This window comes from Odocoileus virginianus, chromosome 12 (assembly GCF_023699985.2).
Source record: "Odocoileus virginianus isolate 20LAN1187 ecotype Illinois chromosome 12, Ovbor_1.2, whole genome shotgun sequence".
NCBI lineage: Eukaryota > Metazoa > Chordata > Mammalia > Artiodactyla > Cervidae > Odocoileus > Odocoileus virginianus.
The window spans coordinates 22700400-22728284 of NC_069685.1; the positions used below are offsets into that span (position 1 = coordinate 22700400).

Sequence of the window (27885 nt, forward strand, 5' to 3'; positions counted from 1 at the left end):
AAAAAATGACAGCAGTGTAATGAGTAGTAATCAGTAGTATAAATAAGAAGAAGCTTACTGGTGGTCATTTAACAAATTGAAGTTTGTACCTTTTGCTTGTAAGTTGTTAGAGACAAGAATATAAGACTAAATTCTGCAGCCAGACTCTTCTTCACTTTTCACAAAATGTTTATGAAGATTACACTAAAGTAAAATGGAAAATAAATGAGTTTTTTAAATACTCTGATAATCTTGCTATAGCTAAATTATTTAACGAAGAACTAATATGATCTTAGGCACTTTTCCTAGAAATAAAAAGTCTTAGCAAAATCCTCAGGAAATGTACACTTAGGAACTTTATTTATTTTTTTTTTACAGATCTGATAATACTGAATATGGTGACAACTTTTATTTACTTTGAACAATGCCAAATAGTGTCTGGATTTTTTAAGTACGTGCTGGTATCCACCGTTGGTATCTACCGCCTATGTCAGTGGTCTTTTTTTCCTTTTTAATTGCACCTAGAAGATATATGGTTGAAGAAAAGATTATTTGAACAAATGATCCTACAAGAGCAACACATATCAGAATAAATTTCACAAACAAAAAGCAGTAATCGGGACTTATTTGGGAGTTATCATACAATCATTATTCAACATTAGATAAGTTAAAAGCAATTTGGATTTTATAGTGAAAATCACCCTCCAACTTAGTTGTGTGTGTTTAATGTATCACTGAAAATTTTGTCAGTATCATTATCTCCTGAATGAAAAATATATTTTATTCTAGCCCTTAGAGAAGACACCACTATGGGGTCTTATTTAGCCTTAAAGTCTTGTTATTAAGAGTGTAGCTCAGAGACCAACAGAATCTGCATCATTCAAGGGCTTTTTGGAAGTGTAGAGTTTCTAGTTCATTCCAAATTACTGAATCAGAATCTTCTTTCAAAAAAGATTCCTTCTGCATTTCTCTGTCCACTAAAGTTTGAAAACACTAGATTAACCTTATATAAACCAATCCATACAATGCAATTTTGCAGTAACATTCTTTAAAATGCATGATGATTCAAATTTAATGTTTTATGGAAATGTTAAGGAATTTATTTAACTAGAGGAAATAAAACCGATGTTATTCAAAGCCTATTTTCTGCCAGATATTGTGTCAGACATTTCCAAATCTACTAATTCACTAAAGCTTTACAATACTCTGAGGTAAGGAACTCTATGTCCATGTTTCCAGGCGTGAAAACCAACCTCAGATTACATATCTCATCTATTCCACGCAATGGGTTCTTTCAGTAAATGCTGAGCACCTCATTTCTCCAAGTTAAGCCAGGAAATAAAATGAGTTTATAGTCCCTACTACCATGGAATGTACAATATATTTAAATTAGACAACTCCAGGAAAATACAAAGTAGTGTAACTTTCTAAGAGTGAAAACTAAAGGTTTTCAAAAGTTGTACAGGGGAAGCTTCTGTTTGGAAAGAGCATCTACCCAGCTTTGTCAAGTTGTCTCTCAACAAAAGAAGGCATATAGTTTAGTAAGGGGATCCAGGGGGCAGTTGAGGCTGAACATGGAAGGAATCCCATAGAACTTTGTAGAACAAGGTACGGATGTTGGATCTTATCCAAGAGTCAAAGGAAGCCGCTGGACGGTTTGAAGTTAGGAAGTGACAAGCCCAGATCCACACTTGGCAAAGCTCCCGCAGTCAGACTTACGCCAGGGCCAGCGGGCGGGTGGGTTTATTAGGGCCACTCCCCTAGGCCGTCTTTCTCCACCCTGGTCACCGCCTCCTGCTCCTCAGCCAAGCCTTCTGAGGGGGCTGGGAAGTGAGCGAGAGGGCCGGGTGGGAAGAAGAACATTCTCCAAAAATATTAAAAAGAAAACATCCCCCTTGGCAGCGAGTGCGCGGGAAGTTGAGCGCGCGAGTTCCGGGCTTCCAGTCCGCCCCCCGCCGGCCGCAGCCCGGGTGAGCCCCCAGCCCCCGCTCGGCCGCCGCCGCCCACCGGGCCGCGGCCGCCGCCGTCCGTCCGTCCGTCCGTCCGTCCATCCATCCCGTCGATCTGTCCGCCTCCCCATCCCCCACCCGTCCTTCCCAGGGCTCCGCGCGGGGTCTGCAGGGAGGAAAACGGCCGGGGTCGGTCAAGGCGCGCGGAGCCCGCGGAACCCCCGGCCGCGCCCGGGCGGCGGCGCCAGCACGACCCGGTCCCGGGCGGTTCGGGGCTCCGGGGCCCCGCTTTCGCCGCCGCGCGCCGTGTCCCGGGTCGTCGCCTCAGCGGCCACTTGTGGAATTCTTCCCCGGAGGCTGTAACTTTAAACCGGCCTGAGCAAGGCCTATTTTTATTTGGAAACCAGCGGCCAGAGTACTGAACCAGAGTGGAGAACACTCAGATGGAGGGCCAGCCCGCCACCTGAAGATTCCTCACAAACTGGCCGCGAAAGACAGGCTTGTCCTGGGAGCCTTTCTTTGAGATTTCAAATCTCTGTCGCCCCCTGTTCCAGGATGGACCCGACTGGTTTCTGGGGGGCTTTGGAGTGAGGATGATGCCTGAGCCTTGCCAGCCATACATGCACCCCAACATTGAGCCGCCAAGCCGTGACTCAGAGGCCACCACGCATAAGCCTGGGCCACACTCCTGCAGAAATCACCCCAGGAGCTCTTTAGGGACCGGCTTCTGGGGGTGAGGAGCAAAATGAATATAGCAGCCAAGTACCGCCAGGCCTCCTTGTACGTGGGTGACCTCCATGCGGACGTCACCGAGGACCTGCTGTTCAAGAAGTTCAGCGCCGTGGGGCCCGTCTTGTCCATCCGCATCTGCAGGGACCTGCTCACCCGCCGCTCCCTGGGCTACGCCTATGTCAACTTTCTGCAGCTGGCGGACGCACAGAAGGCCCTGGACACCATGAACTTTGACCTGATAAAGGGCAAATCCATCCGTCTCATGTGGTCTCAACGTGACGCCTACTTAAGGAAATCTGGAATTGGGAACGTGTTCATCAAGAATCTGGACAAATCCATTGATAACAAAACCCTTTATGAACACTTTTCAGCTTTTGGGAAGATCCTGTCCTCCAAGGTGATGAGTGATGATCAGGGCTCCCGGGGCTACGCATTCGTGCACTTTCAAAACCAGATCGCCGCCGACAGGGCCATCGAGGAGATGAATGGGGCACTACTTAAGGACTGCCGGCTGTTCGTTGGCAGATTCAAAAGCCGCAAAGATCGAGAAGCCGAGTTCCAAAACAAAGCCCATGAGTTCACCAATGTTTACATCAAAAACTTTGGAGATGAGATGGATGATGAGAGACTGAAGGAAGTTTTCAGTAAATATGGCAAAACCCTGAGTGTTAAGGTTATGACAGATTCCAGTGGAAAATCCAAAGGCTTTGGCTTTGTGAGTTTTGACCGCCATGAGGCTGCCAAAAGGGCTGTTGAAGAAATGAATGGAAAGGACATAAATGGACAGCTGCTTTTTGTAGGCCGGGCACAAAAGAAAGCAGAGCGACAGGCTGAGTTAAAGCAAATGTTTGAGCAGCTGAAACATGAAAGATTTCGGCGGTGCCAGGGTGCGAAGCTCTATATTAAGAACCTGGATGAGACCATTGATGATGAAAAACTGCGGAGGGAATTTTCTTCATTTGGATCAATTAGCAGGGTTAAGGTAATGCAGGAAGAAGGGCGAAGCAAAGGGTTTGGCTTGATCTGCTTCTCCTCTGCGGAGGAGGCCACTAAAGCAATGACTGAGATGAATGGCCGCATCTTAGGCTCCAAGCCACTCAACATCGCCCTGGCCCAGAAACCCTAGGAGAGGAAAACTTTCTACATCAGCCAGTGTGTTGCTGCAGACTGAGGAATGTTAGTGATCTCTGCCTGAATTCTCCTCAGTTAATTTTAAATTCCAGCTGATGGCTGGTTAGTTTAGTAAACGTTGTGATGGAAAGTTTTGTATACAAAACTATTTATTTTCCTTTGGAGAAAAAACAAGTGAATCTTAGAACCTTGGTTCTTTTTACAGTCACACCATGTGATTATAATATGGTATATTTTTCTGATTTTGATATAGTGTTCATAGTAATAAGTATAATTGGATATATTTTTACTACATTTTGAACCAACTGAAGTGTGGTAATTACTTGCGTTTTTTTGCATACTTTTTCTTATTTTAATAGTATTGCTAGCTTTAATTTCTTCCATGAAAATATGCCCAAAGTATTTCTTAAAATACCTAAGCATTGCAAAGTAATTTATTTTTATAAAAAAAAACTTTCTAATTTCTCATCTAATGTTTTTAAAAGAAACCAAAGTTTTAAAATTGCTACTACAAACTCAGTATCTATGAATTAATATTTAAAATAGTAGAAAATCATTGAATTTTCTTCCAGTTTTTATCCTGAAATGATTGTTTTTCTGATGGCCAAAATTAATGATGGAATTACTTTAGTGTTGCCTACAAATCTGCCTTATAGGATATTTTACTGTTCTTCCCATTGGTTAACATAATTCAGGTACTTGCTGGTTATCAGATTTGTGACTTGAGTAGTAAAACCTTAACTTCTACATTCCTTAAGTTATAACCCTGTATCAATTCAGGTCAAAAATTGGCCTTCGCATACAGCATAAAATTATGTGTTTTGAATCAGGAACTAATATTATGTAAGTCATATATAGGGAACATAGACATTTTGTTTAACAACTGTGTTTTCTAATTTCTGTTATATGTTGTTCCATGTAGTGATACTATCTCAGGGTTCAGAGAAGTAAAACTTTCCTATTTTTATGACCTCCCTGTCCTTTTTATTAGACCTAAAGAGCTTTGTAACCCAGTAAAGCTAACTTTTAGATTTGATTAATCAGAAGCTCACTAACTGATTTTCTGATAAATTGAAGTTACAGCACTTAGCCTGTTGTCCAGAATAATTTTGATTTCAGCCCCATTTTCAGACTTTTCTTCTCTCCTGCCTTATCTTTATATGATGTGGTTCCTCTTTACTTTTTAAAAAGGGTTTTATTATACTTACTTTTACTGTGTGCTATTTGAAATCCAGTTTGGAGATAGATCCAAGAGTTATTTACATTTAACTAATTACTTTTAAAATTCTGATTCTCTCATACCAAAGGTGTCTAGAAAATAGTTTTCTTGTATTTGTTGTTTTATTTTTTTTTTCCCTCTGCTTAATTGCTCCCTGTAACCATATATCCAAGTCCTCTGTTTCATATATTACCAGTACAATATTACAGAAATATTAAAATATTTTACTTTGGCAATACTTTAGTTGTGAAAGAATGAGAAAATCTGTTTCTGTTTATTTGTCTATCAACTATATGAACATTCATTGCACATTTTCTAAATTAAAAGTATCTTTTAGACAATGAAAAAATTATAGCAACATATAATCCTACTGTGCAGACAGATCTTCTATTAAAATGTGTTGCATCTCTTCCCCAATTTTTCCTATACTTATACACATAGTTTAACAAAAATAGAATCATACTTATAAAACTTCTTTAAACTGCTTTCCTAATTTGACAGTATGACACAGTCAGCTTCCATGGGTAGTTGGAAGTAAGTATTTGCACTATAATTTTAATGATTTTTTTATCTTCCTTTTAATGTTTGTACCATAATGTAACAATTTTCTCTTGATAAACATATAGGTTACTAGATTATCTCTTCCATTCTCCTTTTTTTGTTCTATCATAAACAACTTGGAGATAAACACCCTTGCAAATTCATATATGCTGATATATATAATTAATTTATTAAGAAAATGTGTGATTCATTGGAATTAATGTTTAAAAGGCCAACAATTTAAAAACTAAGTTTGATAAATATTACCCAAATGCTGTTCAGAAACTTGTGCTACTTAACATTTCCACTGTGGAAAAAAAACAAAAACAACCAACATTTCCATTGTGAATAGGACTGCTCATTTCCATATACTAAGAGGGATTTTGCTTACGTTGTCTGATTCAACATGATATGTAAAAACAAAATATTTCATGATTATTTATTTTACTACTTTATTACCTCAAAATTTAAACAGCATTTCTTGTAATTACTGGACATTTGTATTTTCATATTTTTGTAAATGATGTCAGTTTATTTTCATGATCTTAATGTGTTTTCCTGTGGGGGAGTTTTTTATTTATATGGAGTTTTTAGACTTCTTTTCCCTGATACTCTCAGCTTGTTTATGGTTTTGAGGGTCATTCCAAAATTAAATTTTTAACCTCAGATTTTTCAAACTCTTAGTTTGGTGGCTTTAATGTTACATTTCAAAACACTTTAAACACCTCAAATATACAAACCCCCCATACACACATGCAATTCATCTGTATTGTCTTCTATGACTTTCAGAGTTTCATATTCTTAATACTTCCTAAGCAAAGCTTTTGTGTATACAGTATCTTATTCATAGCTTATACTAAATATTTTTTTTAAAGTATGTTGCTTTTCCAATTCTACTAACATATGTTGGTAAATACTGATTTACTATGAAAGTGTATGTGGAATCCATAAGCCAATTATAATTCTTTAGCTCTTTGGATTACTGTGTTGATAAGTACTTACCTGCAAAGCAGAGAGCTTTTAAGAAAGGGTGCCAGGCAACAGGACTGGAAGCTGTAGTACACATATCAAGCCTTGACATCTTCTTCTGGAAAGTCCATTTTATATAAATGTTCATGTATTTGAACAATAGTTCACAGTACTTGTAAATGAATTAGCAAGATAATATCAGGGAACTGAATTCTCTTCTCACATGTATGAGGATTTAATAGGGCATAATGTCAGTTTGTTTAGGTGAATTATGGCTATAGTTTCATGGCACAGTAGTATGCCATTTTAGTAAAAATTTCTTATTTTTAATATTTACCTTAAGAAATGACTGTCAGTTTACAAAAAGTTTACAAAAGATCCTGTAGGTTTTTATTATTTAAATTTTACTTACTATAAATTTTTTGTGTGTGTGATGCTATCGAGTTCTTGTGGCAGCAGAGATTCAGGCATTAAAGAAGCTGTACTCTTTTTAAGTCCAAGTGCCTTGATAAATGAAAAGAATCTTCACTTTCTAATAAGTATTCCTGTAAAAGCTAATTTCCATAGAGATGCCTTACCCTACTGCTTCTGCGCCCCCTTCTCTGTCCTCACACATTGCCAAGTTTGTTATAAGGATGTCTGCTTGTACAGCCAATTGAATAAATATGTGCCTTTTGAAATTTTATTTTTTAAGATTTTAAGTGGATTTATAGTTAGTAATAACAAGCTTTTTAAAGTGGTTTAGAATTGATATTTTCATGTTCTTAACATTTGTATAAATCCATTGAAAAGAGATCAAATAAAGGCTGAATCTTTCAGTGGTGTCCAAAATGCTCATGTCCAAAAATTATTTTCATTTGTTTATTTTTAAGTATTTCTGATTTTCTGGCAATCAGTTTCTCATAAGAGTAAATTGAAAACAACTTTCATTTTTAAATGAAGATGTTCATTCATATTTTATGTTTTAAAAGAGCAATTCTTGTATGAACTAGTATTTGTTTTTAAGTTATTCATAATTATGGGACCATGATTGAAAAGAACTTCTAAGTTTTCATCAGGGACTATTTTAAAGACACTTTTGAATTTAATTGTTAAAGCAAAATTCAGTTAATATTTTGAGGATTTTGAATTAGCTTACTTGTATTCTATTTGGAAAATGTACATCATAATGTAATTTTTTAAAGTAAATAATAATACTTCAAAAATATAATTTTTAAATATATAAAGGGTCAAACAAATTAAATAATCTCAGAATATCTTTGGCTGCAAGTAATAGAAAATCCAACTCACATTAGAAAAGGAAATTTTATTAAAATATTCAGACTTAAGGTATCTTCATGTAAGGTATATGAAAACGTCTATATTGGTTCTAACTCTTCACCCTCTCTGTCTCAGTGTCATCATCAGGGAGAGGGTCAGGATGTTTACAAGAATTCCTGTCATCACACTGAGACACAGTAACATTCAGAGTATAATACCTTTCCTAGAAACCTTTTAACAACTTTATCTCTCAGTTCTCATTGTCCATTATTGATATATATATTCTATAAGATCTGCCATTAGAATTAAGAAATAAGTCAACTTTCTGTGTAGAATGGGCTTATGAATGAAAGAAATTTCAGTAAGAATGGAGATATTTATAGGCGTATGCATCCACTAAACCCTGGATTTTTTTTTATCATGTATACCTAATTTTTAATTTCAGTACTTACTGGATATTTTCTCCTGCTAACATTAACTTACAATTAGTTCTTAAAGTTTCTCCCTGCAAATAATTTTCAACACTTGAGTCAAACTCACCAGTTTCTTTTCCCTCAGGTTGTATCATCATAGGGACTAAACTGTGCAATATATCCTGTATAAAATTGAATTCATTTTTGCTTAGTAATGGGAACTGTGTTTTTACATGTCATGCTTTATTAGATCTAAATTAGACATCTATTGAAAATTTTACTGAAAAGTTCAAATTCAATTTAGTCACCCCAGGGGCTTTTCAACCTTCCTAGGTGGTTCAGTGGTAAAGAATCCACCTGCTGATGCAGGAGACATGAGAGACATGGGTTCAATCCCTGGGTCAGTAAGATCCCCTGGAGTAAGACATGGCAACTCACTCTAGTATTGTTGCCTGGAAAATTATGGACAGAGGAGCCTGGTGGGCTATATAGTCCATGGGGTTGCAAAAAGTCAGAGATGACTGGGCATACAATATACAATGGGTTTCCACCAAAAATAATTATCAACAGATTACAAATGATCAAGAATATTTCAAATATAACTTTACATTTAATAAGGTATTGGTTTCTTGAGCTCTAATTTAGTCTGTCAAGTATATCTTCATGTATGTTAATATTTTAGAATCATACCACCAGAGGGAAAGAATTTACTATGTATCACCAACTAATGTGATATTCTGTATAAAGAATTTTTTTAAAAATTTCCCACTGACAATGTAATAGAAAAATCTTGAAAAAGCATCTACAAAGTTAGGTGCCTTCAAATGGCCCCACTATATAAAATGAATCTAGGTACCACAAACCTAAATGGATGGGCACTCATTTTCTTTACTAAAGAATTTATATTAGATCCTTTAATACATTAAAATTGTCAGAATGAACAAAACTGGACTTATCCAAGCTTTTCAGTTTAATTTTCCCTGTATAACACAAATTTGGTACAACCTCACATTTTAACTATGCACTGTAAGAAAACAAAAAACAGAGGTACTAAATTCCGAATTACACATTTACTTGTATTTGAATCTGTTAAGATCAGATTATTTTGTAAGTTTATTCAGAGGAAGTATTTATAGCTCCTTTTTATTTTTGTCTAAGGGTCAGGTCTAAGAGTTTATAAAATGTTTTTAACTGTATTGAAGTTCCCCGAATGACACAATTGAACCCATCAGTTAAGAAAAGAAAAATGATCCTCTTAGTAGCATTCTTTGTCATAGAACAGGCTTAACTTCTGAGAGAGATTGGCAGTTTAGACAACGATGTCACATCAGAAGTTGTTAACCCACCGTATTTACATCACCTTAGATAAAATTATCCCTGGTTAAGTTCTGCCAAATGCTAACAGCACATTTGAGTTTCAAATGTAATGTCACTAACATGGAGGATGTTGTTATTAATTTTTTTTTGCATACAGTGAATATTGGTTATGATTCACTGTGTTGTATGTGTTTGAATTTTTTAATTGGTGTTTCCAGTGGAATATTCTTATCTCAGAAAACCATATCTGACAGTGTGTTTTGAATCACAATTTTGATTTATATTCCATTTTATTTTGTACATGTGCCAGTGGCATACCAATACACCACAATTTTGACATATTGCTAAATCTAGTTCCTTGAAGTGAAAATAAGTCTTTATAATAGTAATTCCAGCAAATCTTTGTTAAGCAAAAAAGTGCCTCAATTTGAATGCAAGTCAGATGTTAGAATTATTTTGACACATCACTATTTTACTGAATTACCAAGGGGATTGTTAGTAATCTAGTATTATCCACTACTCTATTCACTTATATTTCATGCATAGTACTGAGATTGTATGGTTATTTCATTTTTATTTTAATTTACTTTATTTAATAAATACATTTATTTTATTTAATTTACTATTTATTTTTATTTTAACCAAAATATATTGCAACCTCTCATAGCCATGTCACATGTAAATCTTTACCATGCCTAATACATGCATTATTTTTGGTCTTGATGTCGCTTTTCATCCTATTCCTATGCTATGATTTCTCTTGGTTAGTTTGCTAGAAATAAACTGTTCTTATTCAAGTTTTTTTTAAGTGTCATCCTAAACTCTGACTCACTCAAAGCTTTAACTTTTTCTAAAATAGTATGCTGTCTGTTATATGGAATAAAAGAGATCTTCTAACTGGCTAATTAAAAAAAAAGAGAGCGGGATTTATTGCCATATCAAAATAAGTAAGAGCTCTTCGTTTGAAAATGAAGTATTCTTTTCTTTTCTTTTCTTACAAGGGTTAAGAAAGACATTCTATAGACTGTTACACTATAGAGGCAGCAGTACCTGTTTTGAAATTAGACCATTGGCATATTGTTGTAGGGAGAAAAAAAAGCAAGCATTTACAAAAGGTCAGGGAGGCTCATCTTCAAACATTTAGAATGTTATTTTTAAATATTTTATTATTATTATTTTATTAACAACTCATTCTCCTCCCTACCTTTTTTTTTTTTTTTTTTTTAGCATTTTAGGGCATAGATTGGATATATGTCTTAGTGGGATATCTATTATTTTACCAGGAACATGTGATGGAAACTGGCCTGCCTTTGTAAAAGAAAAAGTAAAGCAATCATCAGTTTTTAAAAAGAAAATATTGGGTAGAGAAATAACATTCGGTAGCAAATCATTACATCTAAATGAAGTCTATTGTTCAGGATCAACTTAGGAAGTTAAATGAACAACTAATGCAATTTTGTGAATTATCATGTCCTCTTAGACTGTTATGAATTATGTGTCATAAAAGTAACCATTTTCAAATGTGTGATTCATTGGTTTGTAGTATATTGAAAAGTTTGTGTGAAATCACCTTTATCCAATTCCAGAATATTTTTTTATCATATCAGAAGAAACTTCATATATCCACGAGCAGTTAATCCCATTTTCTCCTCCTCCTAGAACCTAGCAAACACAAATTTATATATCTAGAATTTGCCTGTTTTGGACATTTGACGTAAATGTTATCATATGTTACCTTTTGTGTTTAGGTTCCTTTGCCTAGCTTAATGTTTTAAGATGTTCATATTGCAGCTTATATCAGTACTCAATTCCTTTTTATGCATGAATAATATCTATTTGTATGGATATACCACATTCTTTTGGGCTTGCCTCATAGCTCAGCAGTAAAGACTCCACCTGCAATGCAGGAGACTTGGATTCAATCCCCTGAAGAAAGACATGGAAACCTATTTCAGTATTCTTGTCTGGGAAATTCCATGGACAGAGGAGTGGGCTATAGTCCATGGGATCACAAGAGTTGGAAATGGCTTAGTGACTAAATAGCTACCACCACCGCATTCTTTTTATCCATTCATCTTTTATTGTATAGTTAGGTTGAAATATAAACAGATCATGGGTTGGATGGGTGACAGCCCAGGTTATGCCTTTTTTTGGTGATATCTAAAAGTTTAATATTTTACATTTCGATCTACAATCTACCTGAAATTTATTTTTTGTTATAATGTGAGTTCAGAAGTGATCTTTTTTATTTCCATTTAGACATCCAGCAGATTCAGTACTGCTATTTACTGAAAAGTATAGCCTTTTCCCTGCCTAACTCTGAAGTGCTATCATATGCCTTTATTTGTTTTACCAAGTCAGTTTCTGGATTTCTATTCCGTTAGTCTAGTTGTTTATCCTTTGCCAGTGTCATGTAGTTGTTATTACATTGTAATCTTTATATCAGAACAAATCCTTTCATCTTGTTATTCTTACTAAAGATTTACTTGGTTATTCTTAGTTATCTGATTATTATTAGAAATGAAAAAACACAACTTGTGAAGTTTCATACATCTAGTTGTGCATATGTATGCACATGCATATAAACATGTATTCCTTTTGGGAATTCATCATGATCATATTGATTCTGAGTTGAAAGCCTACTGAATAGTCTTCTAACTCATGAAAATGGATATCACTTTAATTGTACCCCTTAATTTTTTCAACAATACTATGCAGTTCTTGTTTAGAAGTCTTGCATATTTTTAGTCTTATTCCTAGCTGTATGATGTTTTTGTTATTATAAAATGTTTTGATGTTATTTCTTATTTTTACTATGTTATAGTAAAATATTTTTATTATTCTAAAAAAATAGAAATATATTCGCTTATAACATAATGCCTAGCTACCCAACCTCCTTGCCATACATTAATGATTATTTACTTTTTTATATGAACCACAATATGTTAATTGATTGTAATCAGTTATCTATGGGATATTGAGTGTTCCCTCTACTCAGTTTTGTCAATTGAAAAAAAAATACAAGTTAATGCATATGCAGTTTCTAATGTGCCAACATGTAACATGTAATATATTTGAGTATATAAATTTTAAAGTTAGTAGTGAAGCGTAGTTTAAACAAGCTATATTCTTTTTCTGATTTCCCTCATCAAGCTGTGGCCATGAGATTAACTGAGGATTCTAGGTCACTGTTCATCACGTGTTTCTTTCCAAACTACACGAGCCAACAGAAATTTCCCCTTTGCTTAAGCAGCTTTGCAAACAGCTTTGTATTCTTTAGGTATCTGAATTAATTTGGAAAGAGATTGCTGTTAAGACTATTTTACATTTGTAGTTTTCTACTTGATTCTTTTTCTTTTATTTGATATATGTTCTCAATGTATTTTCTTTGTATATTGCTCTGCAGCCTAGAATTACCATCATCTTCTTCCAAATTGCTCAAAGGAATCCCGTTTTATTAATTCTTTATCAGAAAACTGTATAGATCATTTGGGTGACATCACAACCAAACAATCAAAGCAATAATGGCTTGAGTGCCAAGACTGGCATGAAACAAACTTAATTAACTTTTTATTTATTGAATCTTATTTTTTAGTAGGTCCACAAACTCACATATACTTATATCTTATCCTAGAATGGACATGGAAATGCAGGAAGCTATATAAACTATGACTCTAACTTTTAGTATGTTCTGAGCATCAGAGAACATCAACATTGTTGAAAATAAGTATTTTATGCTCTCTTAACTCTTCTGAACAAAGCAATGGGCAGGTTCCTGTAGGTGGTCAAGCATTCAACATATGGCCATATTATATTGTCCACAGCTGACTAAAACAATGATTCGAAACAGTTCAAAAACAGCTCTGGTGAAAATCAGCAATAGGCAAACAAAAGAGATCTATCCAACTATAACTTTAATTCAGTTGGTAACTGGTTGAACCAATCAAATCTTGGTGCATCAAGTTATGCATACAGAAGGTACAGGTGGTAATGACATATAAATCCTGAGAGGCAAAAAAAAAGTAAAAGAGGTGAAGAATTTAAAAATGGATTAAACCAAAAGTAGGCATATTGGTGTTTTCACTGAAAAAGAAGTTCACATCACTGAAATACAATGGAGTAATAATCTGATCTTGGGATTCACTGGTTCTAATGTATGTTCCATAATCAATTAGCCTTTAGTCTTATAGTACCTACTAGGGGTGCCATCTCAAAAATGGCAGGATGATCTTGGTTCATTTCCAAGGCAAACCATTCAACATCACAGTAATCCAAGTCTGCAACCAGTGATGCCAAAGAAGCTGAGTTTGACCAGTTCTATGAAGACCTATGAGACCTTCTAGAACTAACACCAAAAAAAGATGTCCTTTTCATCATAGGGGATTGGAATGTAAAAGTAGGAAGTCAAGAGATACCCAGAATAACAGGCAAATTTGACCTTGAAGTACAAAATGATGCAGGGCAAAGGCTAACAGAATTTTATTAAGAGAACACACTGGTCATAGTAAACACTGTTTTCCAACAAACCAAGATGTGACACTACACATGGACATCACCAGATGGTCAATATTGAAATCAGAATGATTTTATTTTTTGCAGCCAAAGATGGAGAAGCTCTGCACAATCAACAAAAATAAGACCTGAAGCTGACTATGGCTCAGATCATAGCTCCTTATGGCAAAATTCAGGTTTAAATTGAAGAAAGTAGGAAAAAGCACCAGGCCATTCAGGTATGACCTAAATCAAATTCCTTATATTATACAGAGGAGGTGAGGAATAGACTCAAGGGACTAGATCTGGTAGGATAGAGTACCTGAAGAACTACAGATGGAAGTTTGTAACATTATTCAGGAGGTGGTGATCAAAACCATCCCCAAAAAAGAAATGCAAGAAAGGAAAATGGTTGTCTGAGGAGGCCTTACAAATAGCTGAGGAAAGAAGAGAAGTAACAGGCAGGGAGAAGGGAAAAGATACAGCCAACTGAAAGCAGAGTTCCAGAGAATGGTAAGGAGAGATAAGACCTTCTTAAATGAACAATGCAAAGAAACAAAGGAAAACAATAGAATGGGTAAGACTAGAGAGCTCTTCAAGAAAACTGGAGATATCAAAGGGAATATTTCATGCAAGGATAGGCAAGATTAAGGACAGAAGCAGTAAAGACCTAACAGAAGCAGAAGAGATTAAGAAGAGGTAGCAAGAATACACAGAAAAGCTATGCAAAAAAAGGTCTTAATGACCTGAATAACTGTGATGGTGTGGCCATTCACCTAGAGCCCGACATCTTGGAGTGTGAAGTCAAGTGGGCTTTAGGAAGCATTACTATAAACAAAGTTGTGTAGGTGTAGGTGATGGAATTTGAAATGTAGCTTTTTCAAATCCTAAAAAATGATGCTCCACTCAATATGCCAGCAAATCTAGAAAACCCCGCAGTGGTCACAGGACTGGAAAAGTTCAGTTTTCATTCCAATCTCCAAGAAGGGCAATGCCAAAGAATGTTCAAACTACCATACAATTGTGTTTACTTCATATGCTATCAAGGTTATGCTGAAAAGTTCTTCAGGCTAGGCTTCTGCAATACCTAAACCACAAACTCCCAGATATACAAGCTAGGTTTCAAAGAGGCAGAGGTACCAGACTTCAAATTGCCAACCTTCGATGGATCATGGGGAAAGGCAGTGCCAAGAAAACATCTACTTCTGCTAAAGCCTCTGACTCTGTGGATCACAACAGACTGGAAAATTCTTAAAGAGATGGAATACTGTGTGGCCTGGTTTTTAACACACTGTGGACGAGTATGGAGCCATAGTCCCGGGGTTGCAGACCTCTGTTTTATAGGGTCTTTCCTCTGTATCTATGTCCTACTTTCTTCTTTTTATAAGAATAGGAGTCGGATTGGATTAGGGCTGACCCTGTGCTGTGTGGTGCTGTGCTTACTGGCTCAGTCCTATCCAACTCTGCGACCCCACCCTGGTGTCCTCATTTAAAGATCCTATCTCCAAGTTTAGTCACATTCTAAAGTACTGGAGGTTAGGACTTGAACATGTAAATGGGAATGTGGGGGTGGGGATTGAGCCTTTAATACTAAGAAACAGGATAACATTCCTACAATGAAATCATGCCCAAGAGACATGCACAAAAAAAGATAAAAAGTTTACCTTACTCTTGCAAAATTTGTTAAAGTTTCAAAGAAACTGTTAGGAGTTATGAAAAACATCATCAATCAACATAAAAAAAATTGAGATGATATTGGACATGATGATGTAAAAAGACATCTGATCATGTTAGAAATATGAAAATAAAATTTAAAGTGAAAGGGAAACAGTAATAAGTATTTAGATAATATCAAGAGGAAAAGTCAACACTATATATATGCCTGGCAAAATCAACCTAGAGTGAATAAAACCTAACACTTTGAAATTTTCTAGCAAAATTGTTATACTTAAGAGCAAAATGAAAAACATCCTTGAGCTTTCAGACAAAATGTTCCTATATGAAGAAAATAAACTTATACTGACATTAGAATTTTGAACAGTAATGTTTTGTACCAGAAAACTGTAAGAGTCTAAGGAAAGAAAGTATGATTAAAAGATATATCTATCCATGTAAAAGCCATGAAAAGATTTTAAGAATATGAAAGAACACAGGAATATTGTTTCCAAAAGTTCTTCCTTAAGAAGTCTAGAAAATTATCTTTAGAAAATGAGAATAACTGAGGATATCAACTTGAAGCTGGTGAAAAACCTTGAAAAAATTTATTTCTATAAGAAAAAGGCTAAGTGATAAACTCAAGGGAGATGATGAAGTATGTGTAACTTAAATGCTCTGCCATTTTAGTTAAAACAGAAGTGGTTTATAAAATTGAGAGAGACATGAAAGCAGAGTCAATTCACTAATTTCCTTTAAGTATTAACTGGGAGTAAAAGAGATGACTTCAAATTGAATTTGGAGGGAATGAGGGAGAAGGAAGAAAAAGTTGCTAGTTAATATTGTTTGTAAAGGGAAACAATAGACAATATTTCTTAAGTGAGAAGACTAAGAATATTCTAAAAATTATTAGTATAAAGTAACCATTAATCTAGAATTATAAGCCTTTCTAAATATTAAAATATACAATGCAAGAATAAATGACCACATATTGATATATATATATGTGAATAAGAATTTAAAATATGAGATTAGATGTTATATATATATATTAATTATAACAATAAATAAATCAGCTTAAATTATCAAAAGAAAGAAAATATTTTTATTAAAAATTATGCACTATATAAGAGACAGACCTAAAGAAAAAAACCCTTCAAAAGTGATAAAAATAAGCCCAACTGAAAAGTAAATAGAGGTTCAAATCTTGATATCTGATAAAGTAAAACTTAGACCAATAAAACAATATAAAATAATGAAACTACAATTTTTTAAAAGTTAAAAACAATATTTGTTAGTGAAATTATGTCACTAATTTTATGCAAAAAATGAAACAGTTTAATCAGCAGTTATAGCCATGAAAGAAGAAATGTTTAAAAAGTAAAATTGAATACACCTCTTCTTATCCAAAGCAGATCAAATTAGCAAATTTTATAAAGACTTTGAAGTACTGAACACTTATCATTAATAACTTAGACTTTATATATTGAAATCTTAAACAAGAGATACTGCACTTTTTTAACTGCAGAGGAAATGTTCATGCAAATTGACCATTTTTATGCCACAGAGGAAATCTTATTACATTCCCCAAAATAGAAATAAAATATAGAAGTTTCTCTGAACACTTTCAATAACACTAGGAATACATAAGAAAATTGAAAAACATAAGTTTCTTCTGCCCAGAAATTAACATACAGCGTTAACTCTGATGAAACTGGAAATAGATATCAAACTGCGATACGTCTCAAAAATTTAGCAAGCCATTACATAATCTGAGATAAAATTGAAGTAATTATCAGAGGAAATTTAATAGAATTAAATCACATCAATAGCCACTAGAAAAATAAGACAAATACTATTTTTTTAAAATTATTTAAAAGCCAGTAGTAAATTAATAGACTTCCCTGGTGGCTCAGATGGTAAAGAATCTGCATGAAATGCAGTAGTGAATTAAACCAAAAGAAAACAGAAAGAACTTGAGGGAATTGTCACTTAAAGTATGCCTTAGATTATTGGTACTAAATCTGTGAAGAAAATGAATTCCTCATTCCTCATGAAGTTTTTAGGCAGCTTGAATAAAATGGTCAGTTTAGGAAGGTAAATAGTTTTCTTTTTTCTTCCCAAGTTGCAGTGTTCAGATAACAATTATTGACACAATATGGACATAATTTAACTATAAATGCAAACCTTTAATATTTTATTATTTGAGATTTATAATAGAGATAGTGCTTATCAATAGCCACAAAGTGAATCCCAAGTTTCAACGAGTTTCCTCATATAAATAATTTGCAGTGTATTTACTGTTTATTTCAGGAGAGTAAGTGTTTTTCTTTCTAGAATCTATTAAAATATTATTTTCCTGTACATTCAATGTTTGTAAGAACAGTTTGATGGATATGATGGTTTCTGTTTGATCAATGTTAATTTAAAGCTGCTGGATATCCTTGGAGAGCTAATCAAGAAGGTGGAAATTTTTCCACATTAATGTTGTCAAGTGACAGTAGATTTAAGAGGTAATGAACATTATTTACTTAAAAAGAAAATGTTTTCCCTTATGCAATTACTGTTAGAGGAATCATTAGCTACAACAAAAGCTCTATGAGTCAGTTAAACATATGTCTCATTCCATAATTTATACTTCTTCTTAACAGTCTGTGATCCCTTGGGTCACGATTACTTTAGAAATACAAAGAGAACCCTAAACTAAATAATTTCTGTTATAAAATGAACATGTAAATTATCTGCTAAATTACTTGTACTTAATTAGTAATTTTGCATAATGATATACATTCTCTTTGGGTCTCTTCAGACTCTGACAGATAATACTTAACAAATGTTTCTTAAGTTCCAATTACAGCATAAACCTTGTAGAAGTGTACTATTAATCTAAATACGCAAACATGACCAATCCTGGTATTCCTCAGGCAAACTATCATTCAACATTCCTACAAAAGGGTACCTTGGCTCCTTCTGAATACAGTGTTTCTGTTTGTTGTTTCTTACATAAGAGGCTAGAAATGTCCTTTTTTTTTTTTTTGAAAGTTTGTAGGTGAATAACACTTTGTACAAATATTAGAATCAGCTCATTTCAGTTTTATTTTGGGAATTAAAATTTAAAAACTATTTATCTTCTGATGTAAAAGCTTCTTTGGTAGTTAACATTAAAATAACCATGTTAGACATGGCTGCTACTCATCACATCGGACAGTGTTCCCCTTGAGTTGTTCTAACCTGTTCAAACTAACCAAACTGTTACTTTGTTTCTTAAGCTATGTCATGGAATTCACTTAGAAGAGTGATGCATTTAACTCAAATAAAAGGATCAAAATATAAAATATATGTTTACTTAATAGATATTTATTTAGCGCCTACAATGTGTCAGGTTAAGTCTTGGGGATGGAGCAGTGAAGATGGCAGACAAGTTTTCCCCTCTTTAAGAAAGGGCGAATTCAGATTATGTATGTATATATGGGTGCATGTTACATGTGTGGAGCTGTATGTATGTGTGTGGATGAGGGAGAAAAATAGATAATGGATGACAAGAGGAACAAAATAAATAATATATAATCAGAGTTTATAAAGTGAAAATAGAAAGGGTTCTTTAATAGAAACTTACTGAAATAAAGTATCAGTCAGTGTTAAATAGGGCCTAGAACTGCATTTCCTTTTACACATATATACAAAATAGATTTTATACAGCTCTCATGTGCATCAAAGTTAAGTACTGAGTAAATTTTGCAGAGATTGAACTTTGCTTTGTTTGGAGGTTAACCAGGAATTGTTTAACATTTTGAAAAATCACCTCATCTTTGGTCATATAATTTGTGATATATGAGTCATCAAACAGCTTCTACACTGACACACATATCAGTCTATGATTGCATAGGTACGATAATGGTGATTTTAGATCTTATTTTAAAATGTTGGGCTTCCCTGGTGGCTCAGCTGGTAAAGAATGCTAAATATAAAGAAAGATGTCAACATTATTTGGTTAAATTTTGTTGTTGGCTTTTATCTAACTTCATTCTAAAATGATAATATATTGATTTTTTTTTCTAGTTAAGCAACAAAAATATCAAGAGTGAATGCAAATTTTAAAAAGAGACACTGACCACATAATTCTGATATTTAAAGACAGTTTTGAAAAGCATTGTACTTTCATTGGGATGTTCAAAAAGTCTTAAATCCAGAATATCAAGACTTCTTTTCTTTCTTATATGAAGTACAAATAATATAAAATATGATGAACTATGCAATATTAAGGCTTCTCAGGTGCCTCAGTGGGTGAAGAATCTGCCTGCAATGCAGGAGACTCAGGAGATATGGGTTCAATCTCTGGGTCAGGAAGATCCTCCAAAAAGAGTGCATGGCAACCCACTCTAATATTCTTGTCTAGAGAATCCCATGGAAGGGAGCCTGGGGGTCTGCAGTCCATAGGAATTCAAAGGGTCAGACGTGACTGAAATGACTGAGCGTGCACACAATACAATATTAGAGAAAAATTTATCTTGCCAACTGTATATTAAGTAATTTGTATTGTGGTGATAGTTCAAATGTAATAATTTATTTCTTTTCATTGAACAAAATTACTGTTTTCATATAAATCAATGAGAAAGCAAAAGTAAATGAAGTATATAACAAGCTGAGGTTACCATACACACACTTCAAAAAGAATGAAAAAATAATAGAGGAGATGTCATTTAAAATAACAGACTGTGGTACACAGAGTTTGTCAATATTTGAAACCTTTAAAATCAGTTCACAGAAAAAAAAAATTCCCTCTTCCAATGACACTGCTTGTACAACAGATGGAACAGTGACGCGGGTTAGTGGGTAACACAGCTTTACAGCCAACTTAAAAAGAAACACCAGGTGTTTTAGCAATTTATTGCATTATTCATCAACAGCACTTAGTTGCCAAGAACTTTGAAAAAGACTTCAAAAATCAATGAAGTTACTGAGCTATTAATGCATAATGTATCATAATAATCAATGTAAAATGTATAGTAATTTCTGGAATGATAGATTATTTAGTAACCTTTTATTACCATTTTGAGCTACAGTGATATTTCAAAGAAACTTTAAAAAATATTTTCACCATTGTTGCTTTTTTTCAGTGAAAAATTAAAAATTGAAACTAAAATACAGCAAATGGTATGATAAATTTTTTAGATATATTTGCAGAGTTAAAATAAATCTGTCTTGGGCTACATGGAAATGAGATGTATCTCACTAAAGTGTGGGGAATAATCAGGGAATTACTAAAACCTGTATGTAATAAAATAGTCTTACTCATGAGAATTTTAGTTTCCAATACTGGTTGAAATTTGATAGGGATATACTTAAACAAACTGATTTGGAAGCATCTTGCTATAATTTTTTGGTTGCTGTTAAAAATTATGATTCTAAGTCAGCATGAACCTTAAATATTGAATTTATTTGAAGTGAATGAGGAATGTGTTAGCCAAACATTTGGAGGAAGAATTAATTGATGTAGAAGATGACTTTATGGCATAAGAATGACAAAAGGAGTTGAGTTATAAAATCTTTTGGGTCCAGTTAAGACTTTCATGCTCATTTCTTTGGAAGGAATTACATATACCTATAAATTACATGTACATTTGCAGCTACATGTTTATTTGAAAATAATTTTACATTGATAGTATTTTTACTGTAAAAAAAGAAACTGCAAATGTTTAACAGGGTATTTGAGAGAGTAATCAACAAAATTATTTTGTAAGTAAATTTAAATAATATTAATTTAGCAGTGACTCAAGAAAAGTTGAGATTATATTGAAATTCATTAATAGAATGTTTTAATATATTTAATACCACTTTTGTCTACATGTTTTTTGTTTTTGTCCAAAAATGATAAATCTATATTATGTAAGTTAAATACTAAAATTATTATTTTTATTTTCATTGCTTTCCAAATATAATCTGATACTGACACCAATGTATGCCTCACAACTTTCATACAGTCTTTGTTTTATTGTTTTTAATTTAATTTTTTTGTTCACCTCTCCCTCCCTCTGTTCCTCCCTCCCTTCTTTCCTTCCTTCCTCCCCTCCATCCTTTCTTCTTTCCTACTTTCCTTTCTCTGCTTCTTATATGGAGCAGTTCTACCAGTCTTAAATTATTTTATGTATCCCCAAGCATCGAACTACTGCATTTTTTTTCTAATGTAGCCTTGCTCAAATTTTATATCTTGAAATACATTTTTAATAAATCACCTTTCTTACTATTATCCTTACATTATAATCTGATTGATAAGATATACTTTTAAATTAAGTGTTCATAAAATTATTATCAATGAACTTAGTTTCAGAATAAGTGTAAATTATGAAATTTTATTATAAATGTGTTCAAAGTTAATAAAGTTAAGAATTATTGACTTATCTCTACATGTTAAAATAAGTCAGTTTTTCACAAGTCTCAAATATAGCAAGGGATGAAATTTAATAAAATTTTATTTCCTTTCATGTAGAATTTGGGGCCAATATAGCCACTTTACTGGTGTGGCATCTGAACTCCTTTTATATCGTTCACTTGCCCTTTACAACATGGCTTCCAATGCCATGTTATTCCAGCTTTTATCATCCCATCTCCTTACTAGCTAGAAAGGAGGAGGGAAAAGAAAGAGGACAGAAGGTCAATTTGCATATCTCTTTTTAAAGCATCAGCATGTTTCTTAACATGGGCACACATGTTCTAAATTAAAATTCTTTTTATTAATTAAAAAAAGGAATATCACTATTGCTGACTATTTACAATGGTCAAGATACAGAAGCAGCCTAGATATCCATTGGCAGATGAATGTAGAAAGCAGTTGTGGTACCTATATACCATGGAACATTACTCAGCCATAAAAAGGAATGAAGCTGAGTTAGTTGTAGTAAAGTGAATGAACCTAGAGCCTGTTATACAGAGCGAAGTTGTTCAGAAAGAGAAAAAGCAAATATCATATATTAGTACATATATATGGAATCTAGAAAAACGGCACTTATAAAGCTATCTTCAGGGAAAGAATGGAGATCCAGACATAGAGATTGGACTTGTGTATGCAGCGAGGGAAGGAGAGAGTAGGATGAACTGAGAAAGTAGCATTGACATATATACACTGCAATGTGTAAAATGGATAGCGAGTGGAAAGCTTTTATATAACACAGGGAACCCAGCTGGCTCTCTGTGATGACCTGGGGTGGGGGGATGTGGGGGTGGGAGGGAGGCTCACGGGCAAGGGGATAAATGTATATAGTTATGACTGACACGTTGCTGTATGGCAGAAACCAACACAACATTGTAAAGCAATTATCCTTCAATTAAAAATTCTTAAAAGACTTCTTCAAAAATTAAAAAAAAAAAATTGCAAGACAATATACTTATTGGGGAACACTTAGCTGACACTGAAGCACCCAAATAAGATAATAAGCAATTTTCAAGTAGGTTTGTGTCTTGTATTTTTTTAAATATATCACCTAGGACAATACTTTTGCATATATAAGAAATGAATAAATGTGTGAAAAATGAGTGGTGTGAAAAAATAAATGATGCAAACCAAAGGTCACACGAAGTTAATAAGAGGTTAACAAGATAAACACTTGATGATAAACTTTTTATTTTCTTCATATGGAGTAATTCCACTCTTTTTATTTATCAGTGTTGGTTGGTTTTAAATACCACAAATGTGCTTAATTTGAGGACCATCTGTGGGGTTATTAAACTTCCATGTTTCTAACAATTGCATTCAAATGAAGACATTTGTATTTTTATGAACCATCATTTTTTCTCTGTTGACTTTTTCGTTATCTGCTCTTTCAACAAGTAAGTGAACTGGTTAAAAGTAAGTTACATAGAAAGGTTTTTAGTTATTTTTCACTTATCCTGTCTTTTACAAAGGTCTTTATTTGAAATGATTAAAAGGAAGAAAAAGAAATCTCTTATTTAAATAAATAGTCCAGTGTGTTTGCCAAACCAATGTAAAGTAAAAGTTGAATGCACAGCTTATGTTTTTCTAGAATATCCAAGTTCAGCTGTTAAAAGTAGATAGTCACAATCAGCATTAACAAAAGAATTTGGTGCACTTCAACCTAATCCACACAACGCATTAACTCTTGCCCCCAACAAATTCAGTGCCCTGATGCAGGAAATTCTCAGTATATGTTTATACATATGATCTTTTAAGACTGTCACAGGGAACCTGAGTGTTCACATATTAAAAGTTTTATCACAGCTGTCTTACCACAACTGAGGCAACTGTTGCCTTATTTTTTGCTCTGGCTCAAAATATTGCCTCCTATTCTGCTTAACAAGTGGTGAGCCTGGATTCTATATTCTTGAAACAAGATGACACAACTTGACTATCCATCCTTATATTACCAAGTTTTATCTTTACAAACAATCATCCCCTGATTTGGGGTTTCTCAAGTGACTGCCCTATAGAAATCAATCAGTTCAATTCTGTTCAGTCAGTCATGTCCAGTTCTTTGCAATCCCATGGCAGCACACTAAGCTCCCCTGTCCATCTTACTTACATCTTACTTACATCCCAAACTTACTCAAACTGATGTCCATCAAGTCAGTGATTCCATCCAACCATCTCATTCTCTGTCATTCCCTTCTCCTCCTGCCTTCAATCTTTCCCAGCATCACAGCCTTTTCCAATGACTTCAGTTCTTCATGTCAGGTGGCTAAAATATTGGAGCTTCAGCATCAGTCATTATAATACCTATTCGGGACTGATTTCCTCTAGGAATGACTGGTTGGATCTCCTTGCTAGCCAAAGGACACTTAAGAGTCTCCTCCAACACTGCTGTTCAAAAGCATCAATGCTTCAGCAATCAACTTTCTTTATAGTCCAACTCTCACATCCATACATGACTACTGAAAAAACCATAGTTTTGACTAGACAGACCTTGGTTGGCAAAGTAATGTCTCTGCTTTTTAATATGCTGTCTAGGTTGTTCATAGTGTTTCTTCCAAGAAGCAAGTGTCTTTTAATTTCATGGCTACAGTCACCATCTCTAGTGATTTGGGGTCTCCCAAAAATAAAGTCTGTCACTGTTTCCATTGTTCCCCCATCTATTTGCCATGAAGTGATGGGGCCGGATACCATGATCTTAGTTTTCTGAATGTTGAGTTTTAAGTCAACTTTTACACTGTCTTCTTTCACTTTCATCAAGAGGCTCTTTAGTTCTTCTTCACTTTCTGCCATAAGGGTGGTGTCATCTGCATATCTGAGGTTATGTTTTTCCTAGCAATCTTGATTCCAGCTTGGGCATCATCCAGCCTGGCATTTTGCATGATGTACTCTGCGTATAAGTGAAATAAAAGGGTGACAATATACAGCCTTGAGGTACTCCTTTCCTGATTTGGAGCCAGTCTATTGTTCCATGTGCAGTTCTAACTGTTGCTTCTTGACCTACATACTGATTTCTCAGAAAGGAGCTCAGGTGATCTGGCATTCCCATCTATTTCAGAATTTTCCAGTTTGTTGTGATCCACATAGTCAAAGGTTTTGGTGTAGTCAATAAAGCAGAAGTAGATGTTTTCCTGGAACTCTCTTGCTTTTTTCCATGATCCAACAGATATTGGCAGTTTGATCTCTAGCTCCTCTACCTTTTCTAAATCCAGCTTGAACATCTGAAAGTTCACAGTTCACCTACTGTTGAAGACTAGCTTGGAGAATTTTGAGCATTATTTGCTAGCATGTGAGATAAGTGCAATTGTGTGATGGTTAGAACAGCTTTTGGCATTGCCTTTCTTTGGGATTGGAATAAAAACTGACCTTTTCCAGTCCTCTGGCACTGCTGAGTTTTCCAAATTTGCTGCCTTATTGATTGCAAATCAGCACTTTCACAGCATCATCTTTTAGGATTTGAAATAGCTCAATTGGAATTCCATCACCTCCACTAGCTTTGTTCGTAGTGATGCTTCCTAAGGTCCACTTGACTTTGCATTCCAGGATGTCTGGCTCTAGGTGAGGGATCACACCATTGTGGTAATCTGGGTCATGAAGATCTTTTCTGTATAGTTCTTCTGTGTAGTCTTGCCACCACTTAATATCTTCTGCTTCTGTTAGGTCCATACTGTTTATGTCCTTTATTGTGCCCATCTTTGCATGAAATGTTCCCTTGGAATCTCTAATTTTCTTGACGAGATCTCTAGTCTTTCCTACTCTATTGTTTTCCTCTATTTTTTTGCATCCATTGCTGAGGAAGGCTTTCTTATCTCTCCTTGCTATTCTTTGGAACTCTACATTCAAATGTGTATATCTTTTCTTCTTTGCCTTTCACTTATCTTCTTTTCTCAGCTATTTGTAAGGCCTCCTCAGACATCCATTTTGCCTTTTTGAATTTCTTTTTCTTGGGGATGATATTGCCTCCTGTACAATGTCATGAACCTCCATCCATAGTTCATCAGGCACTCTGTCAATCAGATCTAATCCCTTGAATCTGTTTGTCACTTCCACTGTATAGTCGTTAAGAGATTTGATTTAGGTCATACCTGTATGGTCTAGTGGTTTTCCCTACTTTCTTCAGTTTAAGTCTGAATTTGACAATAAGGAGTTCATGATCTGAGACACAGTCAGCTCCTGGTCTTGTTTTTGCTGACTGTGTAGAGCTTCTCCACCTTTGGCTTCAAAGAATATAATCAATCTGATTTCAGTATTGATGGTCTGGTGATGTCCATGTGTAGAGTCTTCTCTTCTGTTGTTGGAAGAGGGCATTTGCTATCACCAGTGCCTTCTCTTGGCAAAATTCTGTTAGCCTTTGCACTTCTTCATTCTGTACTCCAAGGCCAAATATGCCTGTTACTCCAGGTATCTCTTTACTTCCTACTTTTGCATTCCAGTCCCCTATAATGAAAAAAACATCATTTTGGGGTGTTAGTTCTAGAAAGTCTTTTATGTCTTCATAGAACTGTTCAGCTTCTTCAGTTTACTGGTGGGGGGCATAGACTTGGATTACTGTGGTATTGAATGGTTTGCCTAGGAAATGAACAGAAATCATTCTGTCATTTTTGAGATTGCATCCAAGAACTGCACTTCAGACTCTGTTGTTGACTATGAGGGCTACTCCTTTCTTCTAAGAGATTCTTGCCCACAGTAGTAGGTATAATGGTCATTTGAGTTAAATTCACCCATTCCAGTCCATTTTAGCTCATGGATTCCTAAAATGTCAACATTCACTCTTGCCATCTCCTATTTGACCACTTCCAATTTGCCTTGATTCATGGACCTAACATTCCAGGTTCCTATGCAATATCATTCTTTACAACGTCGGACTTTACTTCCATCTCCAGTCACGTCCACATACTGGGTGTTGTTTTTGCTTTGGCTCTGTCTCTTCTTTCTTCCTGGAGTTTTTTCTCCACTGTTCTCCAGTACCATTTTGGGCTCCTACTGACCTGGGGAGTTCATCTTTCCGTTTCCTATCTTTTTGTCTTTTCATACTGTTCATGGTGTTCTCAAGGCAAGAATACTGAAGTGGCAAACCACTTCAGTATTCTTGCCTTGAGAACAGAGATGGATACATTTTATTAATCTCACTCAAGCAGTTGTTTGCATTTGTGTCAGAAGAGTAATTGAGACACTGGTTGCTAATATCATCCAGATAATTCAGTGAAACATTAATATATATATATATATATATATATTTTTTTTTTCTTCTTCTTCTCATTTATCATATCATTTTTCTAGATTTCTTACACAAGACCTTTTGGGGAAATGAAGAATAGGCAATAAACATACACATTTTAAGTCATGTTTCTTACCTAATGCTATTTTTCTTAAGCAATACTTATTTGCCTTGATTCTCATCTTTCTTTGAATAAGCACTCTCAAAGGAGACTTCTAGATTCTTTGTATAGGCATACCCTTGGTAATCAGTTCCAGTGGCTCATAAAACATGTCAAAATATAACTGATCATGGCTGAATCCCTCTTAGTTTATCCAGCTGAAACACTGGCCTTATGAATAATCAATATATCATCAATATATGCTCATGCCTAATTAAAAGTCTAATTGAACAGTCAATAAATTATTAAATATCCTAAATAGATTAGCATGATTATTATGAAAGATGTCCATTCTTAATTTTTTGTGTGTTCATGCTAAGAATTTCCTCCTAATTTAGACCTTTTTCATGACAGCAGTATGGTTTCTTAATTCAAAAAGGTCTCTTATACATACTAGATAATTATCAATCTCATTATGACTTTGTGTTTGAGT

General features: G+C 34.5%; 1 protein-coding gene and 1 pseudogene across 1 annotated transcript; one reads left to right on the plus strand and one right to left on the minus strand.

The window, feature by feature from the left end:
- Positions 1-1807: 1807 nt before the first annotated feature.
- PABPC4L (poly(A) binding protein cytoplasmic 4 like) lies at positions 1808-7350 on the plus strand. Its single transcript, XM_020905863.2, has one exon. The coding sequence runs from the start codon at positions 2674-2676 to the stop codon at positions 3784-3786; it is 1113 nt and encodes a 370-aa protein (XP_020761522.1). The 5' UTR covers positions 1808-2673; the 3' UTR covers positions 3787-7350.
- Positions 7351-26167: 18817 nt separating this feature from the next.
- On the minus strand, positions 26168-27045 carry LOC139037668 (craniofacial development protein 2-like; annotated as a pseudogene).
- Between the last annotated feature and the right edge of the window lie 840 nt (positions 27046-27885).

Bases quoted from the DNA above. Each gene is read 5' to 3' on its own strand.
- PABPC4L (XM_020905863.2), top strand. From the start codon at position 2,674: ATGAATATAGCAGCCAAGTACCGCCAGGCCTCCTTGTACGTGGGTGAC.